The sequence below is a fragment of the Prionailurus viverrinus genome, chromosome A2, assembly GCF_022837055.1.
Source record: "Prionailurus viverrinus isolate Anna chromosome A2, UM_Priviv_1.0, whole genome shotgun sequence".
NCBI classification, from domain to species: Eukaryota; Metazoa; Chordata; class Mammalia; order Carnivora; family Felidae; genus Prionailurus; species Prionailurus viverrinus.
The window spans coordinates 10459248-10482654 of NC_062562.1; the positions used below are offsets into that span (position 1 = coordinate 10459248).

General features: G+C 58.1%; 2 protein-coding genes and 1 long non-coding RNA gene across 8 annotated transcripts; 1 reads left to right on the plus strand and 2 right to left on the minus strand.

The window, feature by feature from the left end:
* Positions 1 to 4769: 4769 nt before the first annotated feature.
* On the minus strand, positions 4770 to 10831 carry LOC125160339 (uncharacterized). Its single transcript, XR_007150217.1, has 3 exons — positions 10751 to 10831; positions 5121 to 5258; positions 4770 to 4862 (listed from the first exon to the last, which is right to left on the minus strand). It is a non-coding gene; the product is annotated as an uncharacterized LOC125160339 (long non-coding RNA).
* Positions 5839 to 12810, plus strand: SYDE1 (synapse defective Rho GTPase homolog 1). 4 transcript variants are annotated; one of them, XM_047849193.1, is made up of 9 exons: positions 5839 to 5989; positions 7635 to 7976; positions 8077 to 8721; positions 8876 to 9090; positions 9689 to 9815; positions 10027 to 10187; positions 10764 to 10989; positions 11372 to 11763; positions 12386 to 12810. In XM_047849193.1, the coding sequence occupies exons 1-9, from the start codon at positions 5893 to 5895 to the stop codon at positions 12470 to 12472; spliced, it is 2292 nt and encodes a 763-aa protein (XP_047705149.1). In that variant the 5' UTR covers positions 5839 to 5892; the 3' UTR covers positions 12473 to 12810. The 4 variants fall into 4 exon arrangements, with proteins under 4 accessions (XP_047705149.1, XP_047705151.1, XP_047705150.1 ...); XM_047849194.1 differs by having other exon boundaries at positions 5843 to 5980; XM_047849195.1 differs by having other exon boundaries at positions 11372 to 12810.
* Positions 12811 to 23407, minus strand: ILVBL (ilvB acetolactate synthase like). 3 transcript variants are annotated; one of them, XM_047849197.1, is made up of 16 exons: positions 23235 to 23407; positions 22554 to 22698; positions 21198 to 21399; positions 20948 to 21075; positions 20723 to 20861; positions 20515 to 20626; positions 17511 to 17610; positions 17272 to 17369; positions 17018 to 17154; positions 15401 to 15535; positions 14259 to 14373; positions 13979 to 14148; positions 13832 to 13902; positions 13681 to 13752; positions 13412 to 13517; positions 12811 to 13277 (listed from the first exon to the last, which is right to left on the minus strand). In XM_047849197.1, the coding sequence occupies exons 1-16, from the start codon at positions 23273 to 23275 to the stop codon at positions 13102 to 13104; spliced, it is 1947 nt and encodes a 648-aa protein (XP_047705153.1). In that variant the 5' UTR covers positions 23276 to 23407; the 3' UTR covers positions 12811 to 13101. The 3 variants fall into 3 exon arrangements, with proteins under 3 accessions (XP_047705153.1, XP_047705154.1, XP_047705155.1); XM_047849198.1 differs by having other exon boundaries at positions 22968 to 23391; XM_047849199.1 differs by having other exon boundaries at positions 23231 to 23248.

Below are 23407 nucleotides of genomic sequence, written 5' to 3' on the forward strand. Positions count from 1 at the left end.
CAGGTGGTGCCACAGGACCTTTGCATATGCTAATGCCTCCTTAGCTTTGAGGTTTCGAGGCAAACCGCACTTCCTCAGGGAAATCTTTCACCCCCTCCTTATCTCAGCTATGTCAGGTGCCCAAATACATTCACTATTCCTCATTGTCCCCATCACATCAGTGATTTGGTATTCATATGTGTGATTCTCTCATGAGAATCTATGTCACCGACTGAACTGTGAGCTGAGAAATGAGAGACTGTGTTTTCTTGTTTATCTTGCCCAACTCCATACCCCCATGCTTAGTACATTGGTCACTCGAAATATATGTGTCGACTGAGTGAATGAATTAACAAATGAATGGATGAAAAAATGAATGAATAGGGACGCAGTGCAATGACAAGACTCTAGGAGGTAGTCCAGGTTGGAAGAGAGACATCTAATAGTCAAGGTTAAGTTGCTGTGGTATGCAATGTAAACTCTCCCTCTGCTCCCCCAGCCTCAGTAAAGGCTGTTACACACCCAGGAGCCCTGGTGAAATCAAGGAGAGAAGCCAGTGCACCTCCTCGTAGAGACCAGAAAGAGTAAGCTCACTATGAAACTATTTAACTCAGCGATAACAGAAGACCATGAGAAAACAATCATCTAGTAATTCTCCAAAATCTCAGCAAGGTGTTCGAAGGGGGTTGAGCCGATTTATCTGAAGAAGTAGAGTGGCCCTGGCCAGTATGAGAGCACAGTAACACTTCTTTCTCTATACATGGGACTTTATTGGGTGACGCAAAGCAATTTGGAGACTCGGACCCTGAGGCTCAGAGAGGGAAAATGACTGTGCCAACGTCATAAGCTAGATCAGGGCAGAGGGGGGGATTCCAATCCAGCATAGTGTGACCCCAAGACTTGACCCCTCCTTCCACCGTGCTGGATGCCCTCTCAGGTGAGTGCCCAAGGTCACGCTGCAGCCCCATGTGGGGCTCAGTGTGGGGGGGACAGGGGCAAACGGTGGATCAGCTGGTGAAAAAGAAAGGCACGTCCAGGAAGGCACGAGGAAAGATGCAGTAAGGCTACAGCCTGAGGCCCTGGAGGGGAAGCTCCTACTTTTAAACGTACGTTTAGATTTGGGGGGAGTCACTCCTATCTCTGTGAACCTAGTGGGTGGTCCCCAAGACCACCCTCAGGTTCAATGCTTCCCTAGGAGTCACAGGACTCAACAAAATTGTTACACTCACAGTTTATTACAGGGAAAGGATACAGATGAAAACCAGCAAAGGTAAAAAGCACATGGCGGGGAGGGTCCAGAAGAGACCAGCCAACAGGGGACCAGTTGTCCCCTCCCTGTGGGCTTGTATAGACGCACTTAATTCTCCCAGCAATGATGTTTGACAACACACGTAGTATATTGTCAACCAGGGAAGCTCCTTGGAAAAATATTCCTCGTCCAGAATTTTCACTGAAGGTAGGCCGCTGTATTATCGTCCTACGGCTGCCATAATAAAACACCACAGACAGGGTGACTTAAACAAGAAAGATTTATTATTTTCTTGCAGTTCTGGAGGCCAGAAGTCTGAGATCAAGGCATCAGTAGGGCTGGTTCCTTCTGGGGCCTCTCTCCTTGGCTGGTAGATGGCCGTCTTCTGTGTCCTCATATGCTCTCCCCTCTGTGCACACACATCTCTGTGTCCAAACTTCCTCTTCTTATGAGGACACCAGTTACCTTGGATTAGTTCCCACCCTAAAGATTTCATTTGTTTCAATCACTGTTTAAAGGCCCCATCTCCAGATACAGTCACATCCTGAGGTACTGGGGTGGGGGGGGAAGGGGGAGGGAGTCAACATATGAATTTGGTGTAGACACAATTCAGCCTATAACAGCCACGTAGACATGGTTGACCACCCATGTGGCTGGCCTTGGTTATTCAGTCTCTTGCCCTTCTAGAGGTCAGACTGATACCTCTTGGGTCAGTGTGGCCCAAGGTCCCCACTATAAACCACGTGGTTAGCATGGCCCCCCAGGTATACAAAGGGATTCTTGTCAAGTAGGATACTCCAAGGGCTTAGGGGCCACCTCCCAGGAGCCAGTCAAGGGCCAGATCTTTCTGTGGACAATGCAGTAGAGCCCAGAGACCTGGGAGAGAGGAGAGAGAAGGTAAGGAATGACACGGGGTCTCTGCCTGGCTCTGCCCACCAGGCCACTTGCCCCACCTAACTGGTCTGTCACCCCTCTCCAGGCTGCCTCCCCTTCCTGTGGAACAGCCAGAGGTCCTGCAAGCTGGACACCAATGGCAGCTCTTGGCATGCCAGCTGGTGGCCAGTTGCTGAACGTGTCCTGGGGCCTGTGCAGGGGCCTGGAGAGCAGGAGGGCCCCGCAGACCTACAGCTGATGGAAGGAGGGCTCTGCACAGGGAGCTGGGGGCTCTGATGCACCTTAGCTTCCACTCTACAGCTTGTCTGCTGGGCTTTGCCGAGGGCCACTGAGAGGCTCCTGCCAAGATATGCCGCCCCACTAACTGCCTGCCAGGTGACGCCACATTCCGCCTCAGGAAGCTGCCTCATGGTGCCTTGGCCACCCTCTGCCCCTCTAGGTGCTTGAAGCCACCCTGGTGGATGTCTCTGAGCAGCCACCTGTTCCCTGGCTCCTCTGAGGATGGACTCCCAGCCAGGCAAGTGCCTCTTCACCCTGGAAGATACCTCCTGCAGGTGAGCTGTGGGCACAGGGGCAACTGAAAAGTGGGTGGGGGGAGCTGGGAGCCTGTTCCCCATAACCTTCTCTATCTTCTAGTCCCGGGAACAGAGGGCCCTAGGGAGATGGCATACAGGAGGCTTAGCCCACAGACACACACCCCACCTCCATTGTCCCCACCCCCACAGCCTGGATAACAGGGGGCGCATAATTCTTCCTTTCGGATGGATAAGGAAACGGAGGCCTAAAGAGAATGTCTGCGTTTAGGGCTCCCAAGAAGCTGACTCTGAGATAAGGATTCAAGTGCAGGAAGTTTATTTGGGAAGTGATCTAGGAAATGCTGGAAGGGGGGTGGAGGAGTGAGAAAGGGAAGGGAAGAGAAGGAAGGCAGTAAAGAGTGTGCTGATATTCAAGTTTCCAGTGTGGGCAGCTGGAACTCAGTCCCAGGGGAACCCATGGGGGTCAGTGTGGAACATACACATCAGTCATCCCACATGAGGGGTGAGGGAGCTGGGGTACTTATCCACCACCCCCCACGGTCTGCCACAGGGGTGCAGAGCTCTGTGCAAACCTCACCAGCCCCCTCTGCCTGCATTTCTTCTTTCAAAAAATCCCCATTCTGCTGGGGCTATCCATCAAGCAGCCAGCGAGAGCATTTGGGGGAAAGAGAATACACACACACACACACACACACACACAGGCTCCTAAATCCAAACAGCAACTACCAAAATCCAGATTAATAATTGTACACACTTCACAAAATTTGAAAATTAGTATACATAGCCATTTTATTAACACTTACCATGAATTTCTGGTTGTTAAGAATCATAGCAGACTGTGAATTAAATGAGCTACAATGTAGACAAATAAATGTAACAGGGAAAGTGCAGAAACACAGTCAAAGGAGTTTACCAAAAATGAAGATTAATGTGGTACATGTTTTTTTAAGTTTATTTATTTATTTTGAGAGACAGAGAGAGCAGCATGAGCAGGGGAGGGGCAGAGAGGTGGGGAGAGAGAATCCCAAGCAGGCTCAATGCTGTCAGTGCAGAGCTCGATGAGGGGCTCAACCTGATGAACCATGAGATCATGACCTGAGATAAAATCAAGATTCACATGCTTAACCGACTGAGCCACCCAGGCGCCCCAGTGCTTGAATGTTTTTTAATCATTTGATGGGTGATTCTAAGGGCTGATCTCATCCCCACATCAGCCTCTAGCTTCTTGGAGGTTCTGGGGTACCCTCCCTGATGGGGCCCTCTTCCTGTACCCCCTGCCTTGGACTTGTGAACAGGTGTTGTGTTGACCCTGACCTCTCTCCCCACTGTCTGCAGCTATGTCAAACACATCTGGGGTGAATCCTACTGCTCTTCAGCCTGATTCCTCCCAAACACACACATCCAAGACAAATGAACATAACCTGAGAGATGTGTAGGACACTAACAAGCATACTAACATACGCATAATGGGAGTCCCAGAAGGAGAGAAAAGGATAGAAAACAAAAATAGTTGAAGAAATAATTGCACCAAAAAAACCCCAAAAAAACCTCCCAGAGTTGATGAAAGATATGAATCTACACATCCAAGAAGCTCAACAAACTCCAAGTAGGACAAACACAGACATCCACTCTGAGACACATGATAAGCAAACACTCACGACCTCCTCTTGTGCAAACCTCTTGGCCACCACCCCCTCCTATCCAGGCCTCTGGTACCTGGCACCTGATCTCCCACCTGGACATTCAGCAGTGAACAAAACAGGAAAGCCTCTGGTGGAGTCCCAGGTTAGACAATTAAGCAGATGAACTAGAACAAAGCATTGGAGCTATTAAGCTCAGGCTGCGACAGTGTTCAGAGAAATGAAATACAATGAGGTAATAGTGAGTAGACAGTGGTGGGTGTTGAAGGAGGGCCTCCCAAGGAGGCGCTTTTAGAACTAAAGAAGAGAAAGAGGCAAATTTGGAGGAACCAAGTCTTCCCACACAGAGGGGACTACTTGTGCAAAGGGATTGGGACAGTTTGATGTAAAGGAGGACCAGAGAGAAGGTCATGGTGAGCAATGGACACAACAAAGGAAATGAGGCTAGAACTCTTACTGGGAATCTGGGTTTTATTCTAGGCGGGATGAGCAGTCATGGAAAGACTACAGCAGGGGTGGGGCGTGCTGGAATCCGACTTCAGCTTTTTAAGTCGACCCTGGGCACTGCACAGAGAATGAAATGTAGGTGTGAGGCAGCTTACATTTCCCAAGGTGGCCACAGTATCTCCCAGCCCACATCCTGTTCACAAGGTCACCCTGACACATCGCCCACTGAGAGGAGTGGGGTCTATGAATCTGGCTCCAGAAGTGACACAACGTGACACCCAAGGCTGGGTCAAGAAAGGTGATGCAGCATCTGTCCTGTTCACCTTCGGAGTCCTGGGTGGCCATGAGTGAAGTCTGGTCATCCTGACTACTGACCTGCTGGGAAGAAGGCCGGACCGTAGGGAGAGGCCCACGTAGCAGCCCTAGTCCACAGCCTGTGAAGAGGTCCCAGCCCTCAGGACCTGTGAGTGACCGTGCCTCCAGATGATTCCAGCCACGTCTGTTGAGTTCCCCCTGAACCATTGATTGAGTGGAAACAAGCAATGTCAGCTCTGGCCTGCCAAAATCCCTTACCCACGGCACCTGTGACATAAAATGGCTTTCACACCACTAGTTTGGGGGGTGGCTTGTCAAACATCAGTAGTAACCGGAATGGGGGTGGGAAAGTTAGGTGGAGGACGGAGGCGCCCCGAGGGGCATCCAGGATACCAAAAAAGAGGAGCTGTCATGGAAAGGAGAGAGGCCAGGGCTTGCACCAGGCTGGGGCAGTAGATGGGGGGGGATAGGAGAGGAAATATGGGCAAGATGCGTTTTGAAGGTAAACCCAGCATGACGCGCTGTGTTCCATCACCAAAGCAGGGTGGGTAAGAGGGAAGACGAGGGCTGTGCCATGATAGTCCCAGGGGGAGCGAGGAAGGCAGCCTAGAGCCCCCATTCCCTCCCCACCCGGCCCGGGCGACTACATCTCCCAGCATCGCTCGCTCAGGCCGCGGGAAGGGGAAAAAAAAAAAAAAAGTTTGGGCCAAGCATTCCCGGAATGCGCTTCCTGCTGGCGCGGAGCGGGGGGCGGGCGGGGCGGGGCGGGGAGGGCAGGGGGGCGGCGCGGCCGGAGCCCGGGGCGCGCACTCGGCCCGGCCCGGGCCCCAGCATGGCCGAGCCGCTCCTCAGGAAAACCTTCTCCCGCCTGCGGGGCCGGGAGAAACTTCCCCGGAAAAAGTCGGACGCGAAGGAGCGCGGTGAGCGCGGTGAGCGCGGCGGGGGGGAGGGGGACGGCGGAGGAGGGGGCGCCGAACCCCGCCTGGCCCGGGAGGGTGGGGGGGTCCTGGAGCCCCGAGGAGGGCCGGCTGCGGCGGCTAGGGGAGCCCCGCGGAGTCCCCTGCGGCCCGGGGTGGGGGACCAAGAGTGGGCAGGGGTCCTGGAAGGAAGGGGCTGGGCAGGGGGAGAGGGGGCGCGGACCGTTATGTGCGCCCGGCCGGGGATGCCAGCGCTGCGGGCTCCTTAGGAGGCCCGGGAGGGGGGCCTCGCCCCTGACAGGAAATGGGGCCGAGACCGAGCGCCTGGAGGGCGGAGGGGAGGAGGAGTTGGGAAGCTGGCAAACGGGCCCCAGTCAGGCCAGGCCGGGGACACTCTGCGCCCCTCCAGGATGGGAGATGGGTGGCGAAGTCCTGCAGAGGAGGGAGAGGGGCGGTGCATCAACCCCAGTAGCCACCCGCCGGCCCCCTCCTACCTATTAACCAGTGACTGCAGCTGCACCCACCTTAGGCAGCCCCAGGAAACTGTCGCCTTTATGCAGGAGGGGAAACTGAGGCACGGAGCTGTTGGGTAATTTGCCCAGAGCCAATTAAGTGAGTTAAACAGCGCTTTGGACTATGCTGCTAATAGAGACCCCCGAGGCAGAGTCCAGGGTGTTGGAAATCAGAGTTGACCAGAGGAGGGACTCTACCAGCCAGAAGACAGGACCTTGAGGAATTGGGAGCTGCGTGGGACAGAAAGTCCCGGGAAGGAAGGTGTTAAAGGAGGGAGGCCTGAGGACTCCACATCTGAGCTCCCCTAACCCCCCCCCCCCCACCGCCGCCAGCCCTTCCCAAAGATTCCCAAGGCTCCTAGAGCAGAGAGAAGGGACCGGGGTGCCCACGCACAAACACAGACAGGAAACAGCCCAGGATGTCAGAGAGGGGAGGACGGTAGAACAGAGGAGAGGCCCCAAGACATTGACCATGGGGATCTGGACTGCACTGAGAGACAGGGCCCACTCCAGGATAGGGAAAGAGTTTGGAAGACAAGCTATTAAGAGGTGGGGGGTTGGGGGGGGGGGGGATGTTGCAGGAATGGGAGGACAGAGCACTAGCCGACGTGCCTGCTCCTGTCTTCCTAAGGAAGCAAGCCAGCATTCACTGTGGGCTGTGTGCTTGACCGTAACCTGGATGCCTAGGAAGCATTCCCCACACCGAGCTCTCTGATGCCTCCCTGGAGGGGGGCATTGACTAGCCCCCCCCATTTCACAGAAGGCCACTGAGGCTCAGAGATGGAAAGCAATTTGCCCAAAGCCACCCAGTAAGAAGGGACAGGAGCAGGGCTCCATGCCAGGGGTGGGAGGTAGAGCTGAGAATGCAGGGCCCAGGTCTGGAGAAACCCCACTGGACCCCTGAGGCTGAAGGGCAGAGGGACAGAATCCCGTTTGGGACCCCAGGAACTAAGGGGGGGGGGCTGTAAGCTGGCAACCAGTGAGACTGCTGGCCTGTGCCCGCCCATTCCAAACAAACAAGTGGAGTGAATGCCAGAGCCGCGTACACCCCAGCCCTGGCCCCTGCTGGGGAAAGAGCTCTTCGCTGGGGCTGCACTGTGGGCAGCAGGCAGTAGCTGGGTGTCACTCCCCTTGCTCTCTGCCAGGCCGGCCAGCCCAGCGCCCGGAGCCCAGTCCTCCAGAGCCAGAGCCCCACGCCCCCGAAAAGTCCCAGGCTGGGGCAGAGGGCCCCCCTAGCCCCGAGGCATCCCGGAGCCCAGCTCGGGGGGCCTACCTGCAGAGCCTGGAGCCCAGCAGCCGCCGATGGGTGCTGGGTGGGGCCAAGCCACCAGAAGAGGCTGCTTTGGGGCCCAGGGCGCCCGGCAGCGGGGAGCCCGCGGGTGAGATCTGGTACAACCCTATCCCTGAGGAAGACTCCAGACCCCTGGCACCTGAGCCCCCGGGGCCACAGCCAGGCTCAGCGGAGCCAGAGGACCCAGCCTCGCAAGGTGAGCACAAGCCTCAGACCTCCGGCCCCCCAAGATGACCACAAGCCTCACCCCGGTCCCAAGCCCATGCTTCTGACCCCTGAGGTATGCTGTTCCCCAGGCGCGGCCCCTGCCAGCCCCCCAGCCAAAGCCTCCCGCACGAAGTCCCCCGGCCCAGCCAGGCGCCTCTCCATGAAGATGAAGAAGCTGCCTGACCTTCGGCGCCGCCTGAGCCTGCGGGGCACCCGGGCGGGCCGCGAGCGTGAGAGGGCCGCCCCCGAGGGCTCCGTCATCAGCCGCTACCACCTGGACAGCAGTGTGGGGGCCCCTGGCCGGGCGGCAGGGGCTGGGGCCACACGGGGCCCTCGGGCCGGTTACCTCAGTGACGGGGACTCTCCGGAGCGCCCAGCGGGGCCCCCATCGCCCACTGCCTTCCGGCCCTACGAGGCGGGCCCCCCAGCCCGAGCGCCGCCCGCCGCACTCTGGGGCCGCCTCAGCCTACACTTGTACGGGCTGGGGGGGCTGCGGCCGGCACCTGGGGCCACCCCCAGAGACCTGTGCTGCCTACTGCAGGTGGATGGGGTGGCCCGGGCCCGAACGGGGCCGCTGAGGGGGGGGCCCGACTTCCTGCGGCTGGACCACACCTTCCACCTGGAGCTCGAGGCTGCCCGGCTGCTGCGGGCCCTGGTGCTGGCATGGGACCCCGGTGTTCGGCGACACCGGCCCTGTGCCCAGGGCACTGTGCTGCTACCCACGGTCTTCCGAGGTAGGATACGTGGCCGCAAGGGAAGAGCGGTTGGCACAGGACTCGGCTCCCCTTTTCCCCCAGAGTGTCCGGGGCCTGGGGGGTGGCTTGGAGTAGGGGGCTAGGGCACAGGAGCCTGTGGGGGCAGACCCCACAGGCCTCCTTGTGTCTTCAGGGTGCCAGGCCCAGCAACTGGCCGTGCGCCTGGAGCCCCAGGGGCTGCTGTATGCCAAGCTGACCCTGTCAGAGCAGCAGGAAGCACCAGGCACAGCTGAGCCCCGCGTCTTTGGGCTGCCCCTGCCGCTGCTGGTGGAGCGGGAACAGCCCCCCGGCCAGGTGCCCCTCATCATCCAGAAGTGCGTTGGGCAGATCGAGCGCCGCGGGCTGCGGGTGAGCCCCTTGCCCCATCCCAGCTGGCCCCCAGACCTCAGACCTACACCCCCAGGACACCCCACGTACAGAGGCCAGGCCTTCCCCACAAGTGCACCCTGCCTGGGACACTCCTAGCTCCAATCCCAGCTTAGACAAGGGCAGAAGGCTCCCCTAGACCATAGCACCCAACCCAGAACCCAGGGTCCCAGACCTTCTGGAGCTCAGAGCCTGATGGGAGAAAAGACACGATCCCCGAAACTCACAAGTGTAAAACTGTGGCTGGGACAAGAGGGGAGAAGCAGGGAGAGAGCAGGTCCTTAAAGCAGGACCTGACCTCTGGTTGGGGTAGTCAGGAAAGACTCCCCAGAGGAGGTGACAAGTGACCTGAGGACAAGTGAGCCAAGCAGAGGGCTTACGCGGCCAGCTTGTTCAGGGAGCCATGGTGGGGACACCACGACAGGTGTCAGAGGAGCAGGAAGGCAGCTGGTAAAGCTGCAGCCAGCCCCCAAGCCCTCAGCCCACTGCCACCCTGACCCGGGCCTCCAGCCCTCAGCCCACCCGGCCCTCATCAGTTTGTAGCACTGGCAAGAAGACATCTCTCTGCGCCCACCCCCAGGTGGTGGGGCTCTACCGCCTGTGTGGCTCGGCAGCTGTCAAGAAAGAACTTCGGGATGCCTTTGAGCGGGACAGTGCAGCCGTCTGCCTCTCCGAGGACCTGTATCCAGATATCAATGTCATCACTGGTCAGCATGCCCCTGCCTACCCCCGCCTGCTCCCCATTCAACCTTCACCTCAAGGGAGTCCCTGTGGTCCCTCTGGGACCTCACCCTTTTCTCTCTGGCTTTGTTTTCATCTTCCTGTGCCTGCCCTCCTCTTCCCCCTCCCAGCCCCAGCTGACCCCTCCAGACTCAGAAGCCAGGGGTGCCCTGACCAGAGTGGGCCCTGTGTCCACAGGCATCCTCAAGGATTATCTTCGGGAGTTGCCCACCCCGCTCATCACCCAGCCCCTCTATCAGGTGGTGCTGGAAGCCATGGCCCGAGGACCCCCAAGCAGGGCGCCCTCCAGCACTGAGGGCACCCGTGGGCTCCTCAACTGCCTGCCGGATGTGGAGAGGGTGAGTTGGGCCTGGTGGGAGTGGGCAGGACTCATAGCAGGCTGACACCAGTAGAGTGTTTCATCCACACCTGAGCCCATGATGTGCACGAGCATGTGGCTATTAGGTGCTATCAGAATCCCCACTTCATAGCTATGGAAACCTAGGCCCAGAGCAGTTGAGTGAGTTGCCCAAGGTTGCACAGCCAGAACATCACAAAAATGGAGGCTCTGAATACAGGTCTGTCAACCTACCACAAGGGAGGTTCCTGGCTGTGGAATCCTAGAGAAGTCCCGACCCTCTGTGCCTCAATACCCTCATCTGTAAAATGGAATTAATGCTAGCCCTGACTAACACACAGAGGAGTGGGTTCAAATCCAAGCTCTGCCATTCCAAAACTAAGTTACCTTTGTCCTCAGTCTCCCTTCCAGCAAAATGGGATCATAATAGTAGTATCGAAGCCTTAGCTCGGCCATCAACCACTATGAGATCTTGAGTTTCCCCACTCCGGGCCGCGTTCGTCTACCCGCCCCCCCCCCCCCACCAGGTGTGACAGGGGACCAGTCAGCCTCACGATTCCCAACCTTCTTCTCTCAGGCCACGCTGATGCTTCTCCTGGACCACCTGCGCCTCGTCTCCTCCTTCCACGCCCACAATCGCATGACCCCGCAGAACCTGGCCGTGTGTTTCGGTCCCGTGCTGCTACCGGCGCGCCAGTCACCCGCCAGGCCCCGCATCCGGAGCTCTGGCCCGGGCCCCACCAACGCTGTGGACTTCAAGCGCCACATCGAGGTGCTGCACTACCTGCTGCAGGCCTGGCCAGGTGAGCCCGCCTCCGGCCCTCACCACCAATCAAGGCCAGGCCGCCGCAGCGGCGCTTTCTCGGGCGACGAATCAGAGTCTCGAGCTTCAGGCATGCCACGCCCCCTCACCAGGGTAAACCGGTACCTGGTAGCCCCGGCAACCCGTCCAGCTAGAACCAATCCAAGCTTGACGCGGTCAGAGGCCCTGCCTCTTGACACGCCCTTCAGAGGGCCGGTTGCCTAAGCAACCAGTTCTAGCTCCGCCAGTGAACTCGCGATGCGGTTGCAGGGCTTTTCTTTCGTCAGGGCCAATCAGGGGCCTGGTTACCTGGGCAGCCAATCAGAGGTCTGGCTTCTCGCGTGGCGCGTGACGCCGTCACGAGCCCCGCTCTCCCCCCGCAGATCCCCGCAGGCCCCCGGAGCCTCCGGACGTCGCCCCGTACGTGCGGCCCAAACGGCAGCCGTCGCTGCACTTGCCACTCGCCAGCCCCGAGGTGGTGACTCGGCCCCGCGGCCGGGGCGGCCCCGAAAGCCCCCCGAGTAACCGCTACGCGGGTGACTGGAGCGTTTGCGGGCGGGACTTCCTGCCGTGCGGGCGGGACTTTTTGTCCGGTCCGGACTACGAGCACGTGACGGGCAGCTGCAGCGAGGACGAGGACGAGGACGCGGGCGAGCCGGCGGGCGCCGCTGACTTCGACGATGACTTCGAGGCGCCCTTCAACCCGCACCTGAACCTCAAAGACTTCGACGCCCTCATCCTGGACCTGGAGAGAGAGCTCTCCAAGCAGATAAACGTGTGCCTCTGAGCCGGGCGGGGCGGGACCCCGGTCACTGGGGCCCCGGGCTCCTGGCTGCTGAGGCCGTGCTCCATCCAGCCCCTGAAGGGACCAGACCGGTCACTCAGGCCCTGGTCCCGGCTGCTGGGGCGTTGCCTAGTGACCAGCCAGCCCGTTGCTGAGAATCATTCCTCGTTTCCAGTGCTCGCTATTGGGGCATTGGTTGCATAGGCTGGGACTGGGGATTTTCGGGACCAGCCGTCGTGGCCATCTTTTCTGAGTACCAAGGGCTTTTCCCCTTGCTGCCAAAGGCACTTCTCCCGCTTGCTGGGCTGGCCTCTCTTGCCTCCCCTTAGCCAGGGAAACACCAGTTACTGTGAGCATCACCCCAGGGTGGTGAGACACTCCCCGCCTCCCCACCCCCCACCCATGCCCCGCGCCAATCCTCTTGCTGCTGCCAACCAATTCAGTATTAGCTTTAAGCACTGCACTCTGCTTCTCCCCTCCGCGGAGGGCCCAAGGACTATGGTGAAGTGCTGTTTGGGGCAGGGTGGGGGAAAGCCCCTATCTGGGCTCTGGCTGGATAGGGGCAGCTGGGGGCTTTTAGAAAAATAGCTGGTTTCCCCACCCTCTCTTCCAGGGAAAGCCCCGTGATTGCCTCAAACCAGGAAACGGAGATAGCAGAGCCTGGCCCTTCCCCTCCCCCATTCTTCCTCCACATCCCTGAAGAAACTGAGCACTTACAAGACCTCCCTGTGGAGGGGCCCCTCCTGAAATGTCAGGCTGGGGGCACTTTGGTACGGAACATATTTATTGCCTCCGTGCGTGTGTGTCTGTGTGTGAGGACTAGTGTGCATGGGTGGACACGTCTGGAGCAGGCGTATGGGGCTCTTTCAGGGACCTCTGAGAGGGAAAGAGTTCGCAGTGGCCAGACACCCTAAAATCCCCAGTAATGGAGCCACAGTGGGCCCCAGAGCTCCAATGGGAGAGTAGGGTCCCCTCCTGTCTCCCCCACCTTCCCTCACTCCCATCTTTGTGGACAAATAAATCAATATGCACACGTTCTGGGATGAGTACTTGGGCCCACACGGACCAGAAGTGGTTTATTAAGCGTGGAAGAGAGGAAGGGAGAGAAGGGCAGTTGTCCCCCGCAGAGAAAAAAAGCCCAGGAGCTCCCGGGTGCTGCCACGGAGCTTCTCTGAGCTCTGACCCCTGCAGCCCCACCCTGTCTTCTTGGACGGTTGTGGAGTCAGTGGACCTCATAGGCCAGGTCCAGGTAGGCAAGGGTGAGGCTCTCAACCAGCTAGGTACAGTCCAGGGGTGGGAAGGGAGCCAAGGGTACTGACCCATGAGGCCCTACACAGCAATGGAGCCATCTCGGAAGTCTGTCCTCCCAATGAGGATGTTGACCACAACCGGGTGGCCATCTCGGCACTGCTGTTGAGCGTCACGAAGCACCTCGACCACCTGATCTTTCTCCCGGGAGAGCAGCAAGCCCTGGGCCCCAAGTCCCATGGCTGCCTTGTGATAATCTGAAAGGAGAAGTCCAGTCAGATGGTGGCAGGGACCCAGCCCGCCATGCAGTCAGCCCAGGAGAGGAACACATGCCCATCCATCCGGGCCTGAAACAGCCTCCCCCCGTCTCCAGCCTGCCCAGGCCCCTCACCGGTGTAAGCCAGGCCACAGGCTACATTGCTGCCCAGACAGGGCACCTGCTCCCGAGAGATCTGGGTCCAGCCAGCATCATTCCCCACCAAGGCAATCACTGGGATCTGCAGGGAGAGGGCGAGGCCAGCCCACAGCCTTCAGTTTCAAGGCTTGGCCAACCAGAGGGCAAAGACAGGGACAGGCAGAAGCAGCTCCCTCCCTATCCCGGCCCATCCTGACAGCTCCCAGGACTCCAAGCCCTCAGCGTCCCTCGGGCAGCCCAGTCACCTTGTGTCTCACAAAGGTGTCAAATTCAATGAGGCTATAGCCAAAGGCTCCATCTCCAAACAGGCACCACACCTGAGCAGGGAACAAGGCTGCTTGAGTACCTCACTACCCAGGACACGGCAAGCCTCCTGCCTCCAGCGCCCTGACTCACCTCGGCATCTGGCCGGCACAGTTTGGCCCCGAGTGCAAATCCTGCACCAACCCCCAGAGTCCCAAAGGCCCCTAGGGAAACCAAGAGCACGTGGGTAGAAAGGGGCCTGGACCGTACAAGCCATCCCAGGCAGAGGCCCTTCCTTACCAGGATCAAGCCAGCGCAGGGGGCCACGGGGTTGCACCAGGTGGGCGGCAGTGCCCACGAAGTCTCCACCATCGACCACCAGAATCGTGTTGTCAGGCAGAATCTCCTCCACAAGCTGCAGTACCCGCACCGGGTTCAGGTGCTGGCCTACAGGCGTCAATGCCTTCTCCCTGCCAGACAGAGGTGCACATCAGCAGGGCCAGCAGGAGAGCCTGCCGGGAACCCACCCCCTCCTCCCCCCCGCCCCCCCCCCCCCGTGTCCACCACACCCGGCCCCCACCGGAAGGTCTGCTCCTTCTGCCGGTCAGCTTGCCGAAGCTCCTCTGCCCAGTCTGAGGCCCACGTCTGGCCCTTCAGGCCCTCCGCCAGCGTCACCACAAAGGAGCCCACGTCTCCTAGGGAAGGAAGAGAAAACAGCTGCAGGGAAGTGGCCTCCTGCCCTCCCAGCACCAAAGGCCCGAGGACAGCAGGAATCCAATAGCAACAGGAGGCAATAGCAGGAGGCAAGGTGCCAGGCCAGGGATGCTCCTAGAGCAGAAGAGGCAAAACACCCCCCACAGTCTGCCAGAAGCAGGTCGGGGCAGCCAAGGCCAGAGAAATGAAGGTTTAGGAAGCACTAAGTGGGTTAGAAACCCAGGCAGCCTCGTCGCCCGCCTCCTCCTCCTCACACCCTAGATCAGGCAGTGCTGTGAATTCTGCCTTAAAACACATCACGAAAAGCACCTCCATCAGCCAAGCACGCTGCTTTTGAAGTGACCGGTAAACAGGCCAGTGATATATACACTTTCCATCATCTCCGTCTTCGAAGTGATCCCACAGAGGCTCAGAGAAGCCGAGTCTCTCATCCCGGTCCATCCCTGCTCCAGGCCTCGTCGTTTCGGCCCTGGCCTGGTTTAACAGGCCCCTGGCCTCCACCTGCCCCCTCCAACTCGCTGCCCACCAGCTGCTACAGTAGACCTTCCCGAGCTTGAATGCAACAGCGCCACTCCTCTGCTTGACACAAGAGCTCCGTGTAGCCTACGCTGCGGCACAGTGTCCTTGGGACGACGGGCAGAAGCAGGGCACAAAAAGGCTATGGGAACAGACTGAACAGGGAAGGTAGGACAGGACAACAAAAGCCTCGGAGGCCAAGGAGGCAGGTCTCTGTCCTCCGGGCAGCAAGCAGCATGGGAGGATTTGCAGCCAGGGGCGTGATCACATGCATGTTATTCCCAGGCCTCCCCTCGTACGCACACCCCACCATCTGTTCATCCAGAAGCACCCATCAGTCTGAGAGCCACAGGTATGTCTCCAGCTGACCGGATGCCCGCCGGGGCAGGGTTCAGGCCTTGCTCACAAGCACCCAGCTCAAGCCAGCTGCAGCAGAGGCCAAGAGAAGGACCAGGAAGAGCATGTGTGTGTGAGGGGGTACCGGGCGCTCACCCTGCACGGCTTCCTGGGGCTTCCAGAACATGTCTGAGTTCATCAACATCTCTTTCCGGTTACGGTTGACGATGATGATCTTGCTGCTGCGGCTGAGGACACGGCCGTAAGACAGGCGGAAGTCGCACACGATTCCTGGCGTGGGAAGCGGGGTCTCAGCGGCTGCAGGGCCAGTGTCCCCACTACCTTCCTTCACCCACCATGGCAGAGTAGATGCAAAAGTGACCCCCATTCTTCCTTTCTCCCTGTACCAGCGCCGGCCGCAATGACTCCACATCTCCCCACCCTTTGAATCTGGGCTGGCCAAAGCATAAGAGACTGTTAAAAACTGAGAACAAACTGAGGGTTGATGGGGGGTGGGAGGGAAGGGAGAGTGGGTGACGGGTATTGAGTAGGGCACCTTTTGGGATGAGCACTGGGTGTTGTATGGAAACCAATTTGACAATAAATTTCATATATTAAAAATAAATAAATAAATAAATAAAGTCCAAAAAAGAAAAAAAAAAAAAAAAAAGAATCTGGGCTGGCCTCGGCACATGCTTCGGTCAACAGGCTATGGCAGAATGACGGCAGGCACTCCTGAGACCAGGCTTCAAGAAGCCTTGTGGCTGCCACTGTCTCTCTCTCTCTCTCTTAAAACACCTTGCTCTAACCCTCCTGCCTGTTCTCATCCTCCACCAAGTGAACAAGCCCAGGCTGGCCTGCTGGATGATGAGAAACCTGGAGGAAGATGTAAGGAGGAGTCAGAAAAGTCAGTTAGCCCAGCGGAGGCCATGTGAGCCCAGCCTAACGTCAGCCGAGCCCAAGGATATGCGCCTGCCCGCCCCGGATCAGCCCAGATGCCTTCTTGCCTCGCCAACTACAGACCCATAAAGGAGTCCCACCAACAGCAGAAAAACTACCGCCTAACCTACAGGTGGAGCTTGAGAAATAAGTGCCTTTTTTCAATGTTTGTTTATTTTTGAAAGAGAGAGAGTGCGGGGGAGGGGCAGAGAGAGACAGGGCGACAGAGGACCCAAAGCGCGTGCTCCAGGCTCTGAGAGCAGAAAACCCGCCGCGGGGCTCAACCTCACAAATGGTGAGATCACGACCTGAGCCGAAGTCGTACACTTAAGCCCACTGAGCCACCCCGGCGCCCCCATAATAAGCGCATTTTAAGTCACTGAGTTTTGGGATGGTTATCACACAACCGCGAACCGATACAACTATTACACGGTGGCCAGGACTCCCCTTTACACGAAAATGCGCACGCCGCACGCGTACATGCTGTGTCCATCCTGCACAGAGCACACACGTGCCAACGCTGAATGTGAACACTACAGGTGCCCACTATCTGTGCCTCTTCCTCCATGCAGGGCTGAGCCACGCGGCCCGACCGCGAGCTTGCCAGAACTTCCCTGGCTGGATTTCAAGTACACGGCTGTCCAAACCCGGGCAAGGGGCAAGGGGCAAGGGGCAAGGGGCGGGCCCAAGGTAAGAGGGTGAGTGCTTACGAGGGGAGGGTGCCAGTTAAGTACCTGACTACGAGGGGCAGGGCCACAGGGGGGGTGGGGAGAGGAGCAGGGGTGGGGCCTGCAGGGAGGGAAAGGGGAAAGGGCAGAGGAGGCCGAGGCCCACCTGCCAGGAGGACCACGTCTGCTTTCTTCAGAGCAGCGCTGCGGTTCTGCCGGATGTGGAGGGGGTGGTTGCGGCCCAGCAGTCCTCGTGCCATCCCTCCCAGGAAGCAGGGGATGCCAAGGGTCTCCACGGCAGTCCTGGGGGTCCAGGCAGAGCAGAGGGGAGTGTAGCCAAGGGCATGCCCCCACCCCACAAGGCATCCGGAGACCGGGGACCAGGGATATTACAGCAAGGGCGGGGCTGAGGGTTCTCACCGAAGTCTGTCAGCAGGTGTCGGGGGCAGCAGAGCCTGGCTCCCCAGCACAACAAGGGGCCTTTTGGCTCGGCTCAAGATTTCCACACAGCGCTGAACCTGGGATTAGAGACGGGGCTCAAAGAGCCAACCGTGTGAGTCACCATCAGCCCCCAAGATCCAGGCCCCACTACTGACTCAGAGAGAGGCCATCCTGCCAGGTGGGGTTCCTCAGGGAACCAGGGAAGAGAGGCGATTCACCTGCTGGGGGGATGCCTGCGGAATGTCCAGAGGCAGAGGCCCCTCAGGCCGAGGCTCCCAGGCTCCTGCAAAGAGGTTGGCCAGGTGATTCTCTAAGTACCTGCAAAGATGAGAGGAAGAGGCAATTACCAGGATTAATGACTGGGGTTCTGGGAGCTGAAGGAGGCCGGGTCGAGGCGGGAAGTGAGACAGGCACAGAAGTAGGTGAGCCACACCCCAGACAGACAAACCCCAGTGGCCGAGTCTCCAGCCGCCTGTTGCCCCTGAGAAGCTCCTGGCGACCACCCAACCTGACACAGACCCTCAGAACCAAGTGACACAGGTGTGGAGTGCCAGGATCAGGGCCACGGCTGCAGAGTGAAACACCCAAGGCTCCACGCTTCCTAGCTGTGTGACTGGGCAAGTGACTTAACTTTTCTGAGGTTCCTCCTCTGTAAAATGGAAAAGGGAATCTCTCTCCCAAGGTTTACTATCTATCCATTCAGGATATAAAGCACTTTGCAAAACACTCAATCAGGGAAGGCCCTCAAGCCTCTTTTTCCGGCTTCCGACACCTCCTTCTGTCTCCTTACTCATTGGGTCATAGGGCCCTGACTTCCCATTTGGGCCTCCAGGGCCCTGGAGACACAGAGATAAATCTTGCCCAGATCTGCATTCAAGGAACATCCAATCCAGCCAAGAACAAGACATGTGGGTGTCGGCAAAAAGGAGTCGGAACCAGAAGCTTCTGTTTCTCTTTTGAGGAGGAACCAAGAATACAGAGAATGAGAAGAGGCCAAGGAAGACACCATGGTAAACCCCAACACAGAAAGAAAGGCAAAGGAAGAGCCAGCCCAAAGGGCTGAGTAGCGGCAGCCCAAGAGAGGAAAGGAGAATGGAAGGGGGGGAGGGAGGACCCAGAACCAGGGAACAAACAGGCTGCTGTCACGGCCACAGAACAAAATTGCTTAAAAGTTCAGCCTACCTCGGGTGCCTGGGTGGCTCAGTCAGTTAAGTGTCTGACTCTTGATCTCGGCTCAGGTCATGATCTCACGGTTGATGAGATCAATCCCTGCATCAGGCTCTGTGCCGACACTGCGGAGCCTGCTTGGGATTCTCTGTCTCCCTCCCTCTCTGCCTCAACCCTGCATGCACCTTGCTCTCTCACTCTCTCTCAAAATAAATAAATAAACTTTAACAAACAAATAAACAAACAAAATTCAGCCTACCTGGCATGGACACCAGCCACTTCCTATCTGTTCAGGACCTCTGAATCCCCCTCTGTATTTGTGGTTCCCTAGCCAGGTTGGAGAAAGGATGGGAGACAGCTTGCCTTACACCTGAAAGGACACTGGACTCAACCCTATTCTTATCTAAGACAATGGCTAATTAGTCACTTCAGCATTTTACACTGTCGAAGCGATCGTGCTTTATTCTTCACAGAATCTTAGTCTAGAGAGAAAACCACGCTACGCTTCTTCATTTTACAGACAGGCAAGCTGCAGTCAAGAAAGGTTTAATCACTTGGGGCGCCTGGGTGGCGCAGTCGGTTAAGCGTCCGACTTCAGCTCAGGTCACGATCTCGCGGTCCGTGAGTTCGAGCCCCGCGTCGGGCTCTGGGCTGACGGCTCGGAGCCTGGAGCCTGTTTCCGATTCTGTGTCTCCCTCTCTCTGCCCCTCCCCCGTTCATGCTCTGTCTCTCTCTGTCCCAAAAATAAAAATAAACGTTGAAAAAAAAAAATTGAAAAAAAAAAAAAAAAAAGAAAGGTTTAATCACAACAGGATCGTCAAATTATGACGCTGTCCACCTTAAGCCTGCACAGTCCCCTATGTCAACTGTATTTCCATTAAACTGGCGGGGGGTGGGTGGGGAAGGCTTAATCACTTGCTCAAGGTTAACACAGCTAGTTACTGGCTCGGGATTCAGACCCGACTCTCTGAACTTTCATTTCATTCCCTGTAGATGGCACATAGCTCTGTGGATAAAGCATGGGAGGCTCCTCCAGGCTGAATCCTCGTGTGCCATTAACAAGCTGGATGACTTCCTGCCAGTCATTTACCCCCTTTGGGTCCCAGTTACCCACTCTATGAAATGGGTGTAGTAACACCTCACCCTCTTCACTCAGTGTTGTCACAAAAGATATGTGAATAAAGTTCTACCCCCCGAAATGGTCTTCAAGGGACTTCTCACGTGCCCAGGCACAGGGGCCTGTCTTGTTCGTGCCGGTGCTGGTACCTGGCACACTGTGGCACTCGCTAAATACATGGAAGGGGCATGGCAGGTAGTAGAGCAAGGACAGGCAAAGGGAAGGGACAGAGGGGAAGGAAGAGGAGAATCGACTCTCCTTCCTGTGCCGCTCCGGCCAGGCCCATCCCAGGGGTGGCCAAAACCAGATACCTCTGCTGGGGATGTGGCCCCACATGGAACCCCTTCCTATCCTCTCCACTGAAAGAAGTCCCCCCTCAACCTTGTAGCTCTTCCAGGAAAACCTTTAAGCTTATTCCTTATTCTGCATCCCACAGCTACCACTCAAAGCCAGGCCACCACTGCCTCTCATCCCAGGGCCGACAACCCCTCCTCCCTGGCCTCCCAGCTTCCACACAAGCCCACAGTCCGTTCCCCAGCAGCAGTCAGAGGGAACGTGATAAAAACCTGAATTGGGGTGTGCCACACCTCTGCTTTGGACCATATAATGCTTCTCGATGGATCTCAAAGTAAAAACAAAACCCCAGGTCCTCCCAGTGGCCCCTGCTGGCTGCTCTGAGCTCAACCTCTGCCCCTCTCCCCTTTGCTCACCTGCCGCTGCCACAGAGGCTACTTTGCTTTCCCAACCCACCAAGTTCGCTCCTGCCTCAGGACCTCTGCATATGCTAGTCCCTCTACCTCCAATGCTCTTCCTAAGGCTGGTTCCCCTCAGCTGATATGCAAACCAATGAATGAGTCAAAGGAGTGACAGAGGCTGGCGAGAAGTTACAAAAGAGGGCAGGGGGCTGGAGAGGGCACGGTGGGGGTGGGGCAACTCACCAGGTGACCATTCGAGCCACGAGGCCCTTGGGCGGCTTGGCTGGCACCATCTCCTTCTGGACAATGAAGTAGGGGTACAGCACATCAACGGGAAGCTCCACAAACACTGGGCCTGTGGAGGGGCAGGGAGGATACTGAGCCTGCCATGCCTCCCTGGACCCAGGCCTTAGGGCCTGACCACCGCCCAGCCCCCCCCCCCCCCACCTACCTGGGGTCCCCGACTGGGCAGCCACCATCGCAGCCCTCAGGGTGGGCACGATGTCCCGCACCCTCCGCACAGAAGCACAAAACTTGCACAGTGGCCTAAACAGGGCCATCTGATCAATGGCCTGGAGCGCACCCCGGTTCTGGTGGAAACAGAGGAGGCCAGAGTCAATACATGAGACCTTTGAGGCTCCCCGGGACCCCCGCCATCCACCCAAGGGCAGGGCACCTGCAGCAGGGTGCTGGCGGCCCCACCCAGAAGCAGGACTGGCGACTGAGCTATCTGGGCATTCTTCACTGCAGTCACCGTGTTGGTGAGGCCAGGGCCCGCTGTCACTGCTGCTACGCCCACGGTCCCTGAAATACAGAATACATCACGGCCCTGCCCACCCTCCTGGCCACCTCTGAAAAAACTCTGCCCTGCAAAGACTTCCCATCCCACTCTCACCAGCCCTCCACCCTCTCTGCTCTGCCCTCACCGGTCAGGCGGGCCACAGCATCAGCGGCAAAGACAGCTGTGACTTCGTGGCGTGTGTCCACCACGCGGATGCCCAACTTCTCACAAGCCACCAGTATGGGGGAAATGTGCCCGCCGACCAGGGTGAAGAGGAACCGCACGCCGTGGGCCCTCAGCACAGCTGCCACATTCTCCCCGCCATGCTGGATGCTCGCCTTGTCCACCTGGGCCCAGGGAGGGAGAGGAGCACAATTACCGAGGACCAGGGCAAGAGGGCCAAGGCAGACAGGGAGAGGGCACTCTCACTCCCCCAGGAAGGAGGGCAGGACAGAGTCAGGGGTCAGAGGAACTTTGATATTGGTGAGGCACATATCATACTATACACAAGGCCCAGAGTAGGGCAGGCCGTCCTTGTACAGCTAAGGGAACCAAGACTTGCCCTGGCAAGATTCAAAGTCCCATAGAACCAAGGCCCTTGAGCGCCCCCTTCTGTTACACTGCCTGTCTCCGGGGACAGTAGGCCAATGAGTGAGAGGAGAGGGAAAGTGGATCCCCAGAACCCAAAGTAGTTTGGCCAGGGGCCATCTGCTGGGACTCCAGAACTGCCTGCCCTCCAGGAGCTAGTGGCAACTGTTGATCCCAGCCCGCTAGGCTTCTTCCCACTCACTGGGCAGGCCCCGCTGACAGGCTGCCAGCCACTAAGCACCTGGCAAGGGAGTGGCCTGCTGGCACAGAATATGCTGAGGCTTCTGGGCCTCGGCTTGTTCCCAGCCCCGCACACCAGAGGCCTTTGCCTTAAATCTCCAGAAATCCTCAAGGCCAGTGACCTTGCTCCCGTTGCTATTGGGAGGGGAAGGGGTGGACTCCTGAGGGAGGAGCCAAGCAGTTCAGGGTGAGATCCGTGGGGTCAACTGTTCCCCAAAAGGCCACCTATGACAAGTTACCACACAAACTCTCTGAGCCTCAGTTTTCTCTTGTGGAAAATGAGTACAGAAACAAAAGCACCTCTAGGGGACGCGTTGAGAAGTACATGACATCTCTCACAGCTACCCCTTCTGGTGCTACCTTTGGCCCACTCTGATCACGTCGGGTTTAGGGAGCTGCGCTCAGTGAAAAGGGCTCTTGGCCTCTGGGGAAGGAGTAGGCGGGGCGCTGAGTACCCGGCAGCTACCGCCCGATTTATCTCTGCCTACAGGCAAAGTCCAGGGACCTGACTGCAGACTGCCGAAGCGTTAAGGGCCGTAGACAGAATTTCCCAACCGAGCCCCCTAGATTAGTCGGGCCTCACTTTCTCCTGTAAAATAAGTGAGCTAGGAGTGCCAGGAGCTCCTTCCTTCTTTGGCTGCCCCCAGCCCGCCGCTGACCTATGCCCCCGCACCTTGTGCATCAACTGATAGAAGAGCCCCAGGCGGTGCGCGCAGCCCAGCAGGGCGGCCACTAGCGTCCCGCAGGCCAAGAGCAGGAAAGAGGGGAAGAAGCTCCCAGCAGGGGCGGCGGCCGTGAGGGTCTCCATGACTCGCCACCTGAAAGAGAAAGGACAGTGCCAGCAGCTAGGCGCCGCGATCTTTTCCGGAAGAAGGTTCCCCGGCCACAAGGCTCCCGGGCCACGCCTCTTCTCGCCAGTTTCGGCGCCGCCACGCCACCTACGCGGTTAGGCTCTGGACGAGGCCACGCCTCTTGGGGGGCCAGGCCACGCCTCCCGCGGCGCCAGCCCCCTTCCTTACGTCACCACCAGCACCAAAAATTGGCCACCACAGGCAGTTTTGGCCTCAAAATAGTGCTTCACACTTACCTGTTTCTCAAAGAATAGATGGGAAGCCCCGCCTCTTTTACACCTGGGTCCAAATCTCAGCCCCAATGGTGAGCCCGCCCACCCCAAGTCTACACCACCTAGAAGGACGAGGCCACGCCCCCAAGCTAGCGGGCGCGCCCATCCCTTAAAGCTAGACCTCTGCCCTCTGCGAGCGCCCGAGCCTGACACCCGCCCCAGGCCGTGGGTCAAGGTCACATCGCAACAGGAGGCTTCTCTGACCCCCAGGATACTTCGGCCTTCACCTACGGGAAATGGCGCTGACTCCAGAGGAATTCGGTGCCCTTCATGTCACGTGACCCAAACGCGCGGCTTGAGGGGGCCGGGCTCCGAGCCTGCAGCCTTGTCCCTTTCTCTCACTTGGGTCTGCGGCGCCCCGTAGTCCGGCCTGAGACGCACGCGCAAAGCTGTAACCACGCTCT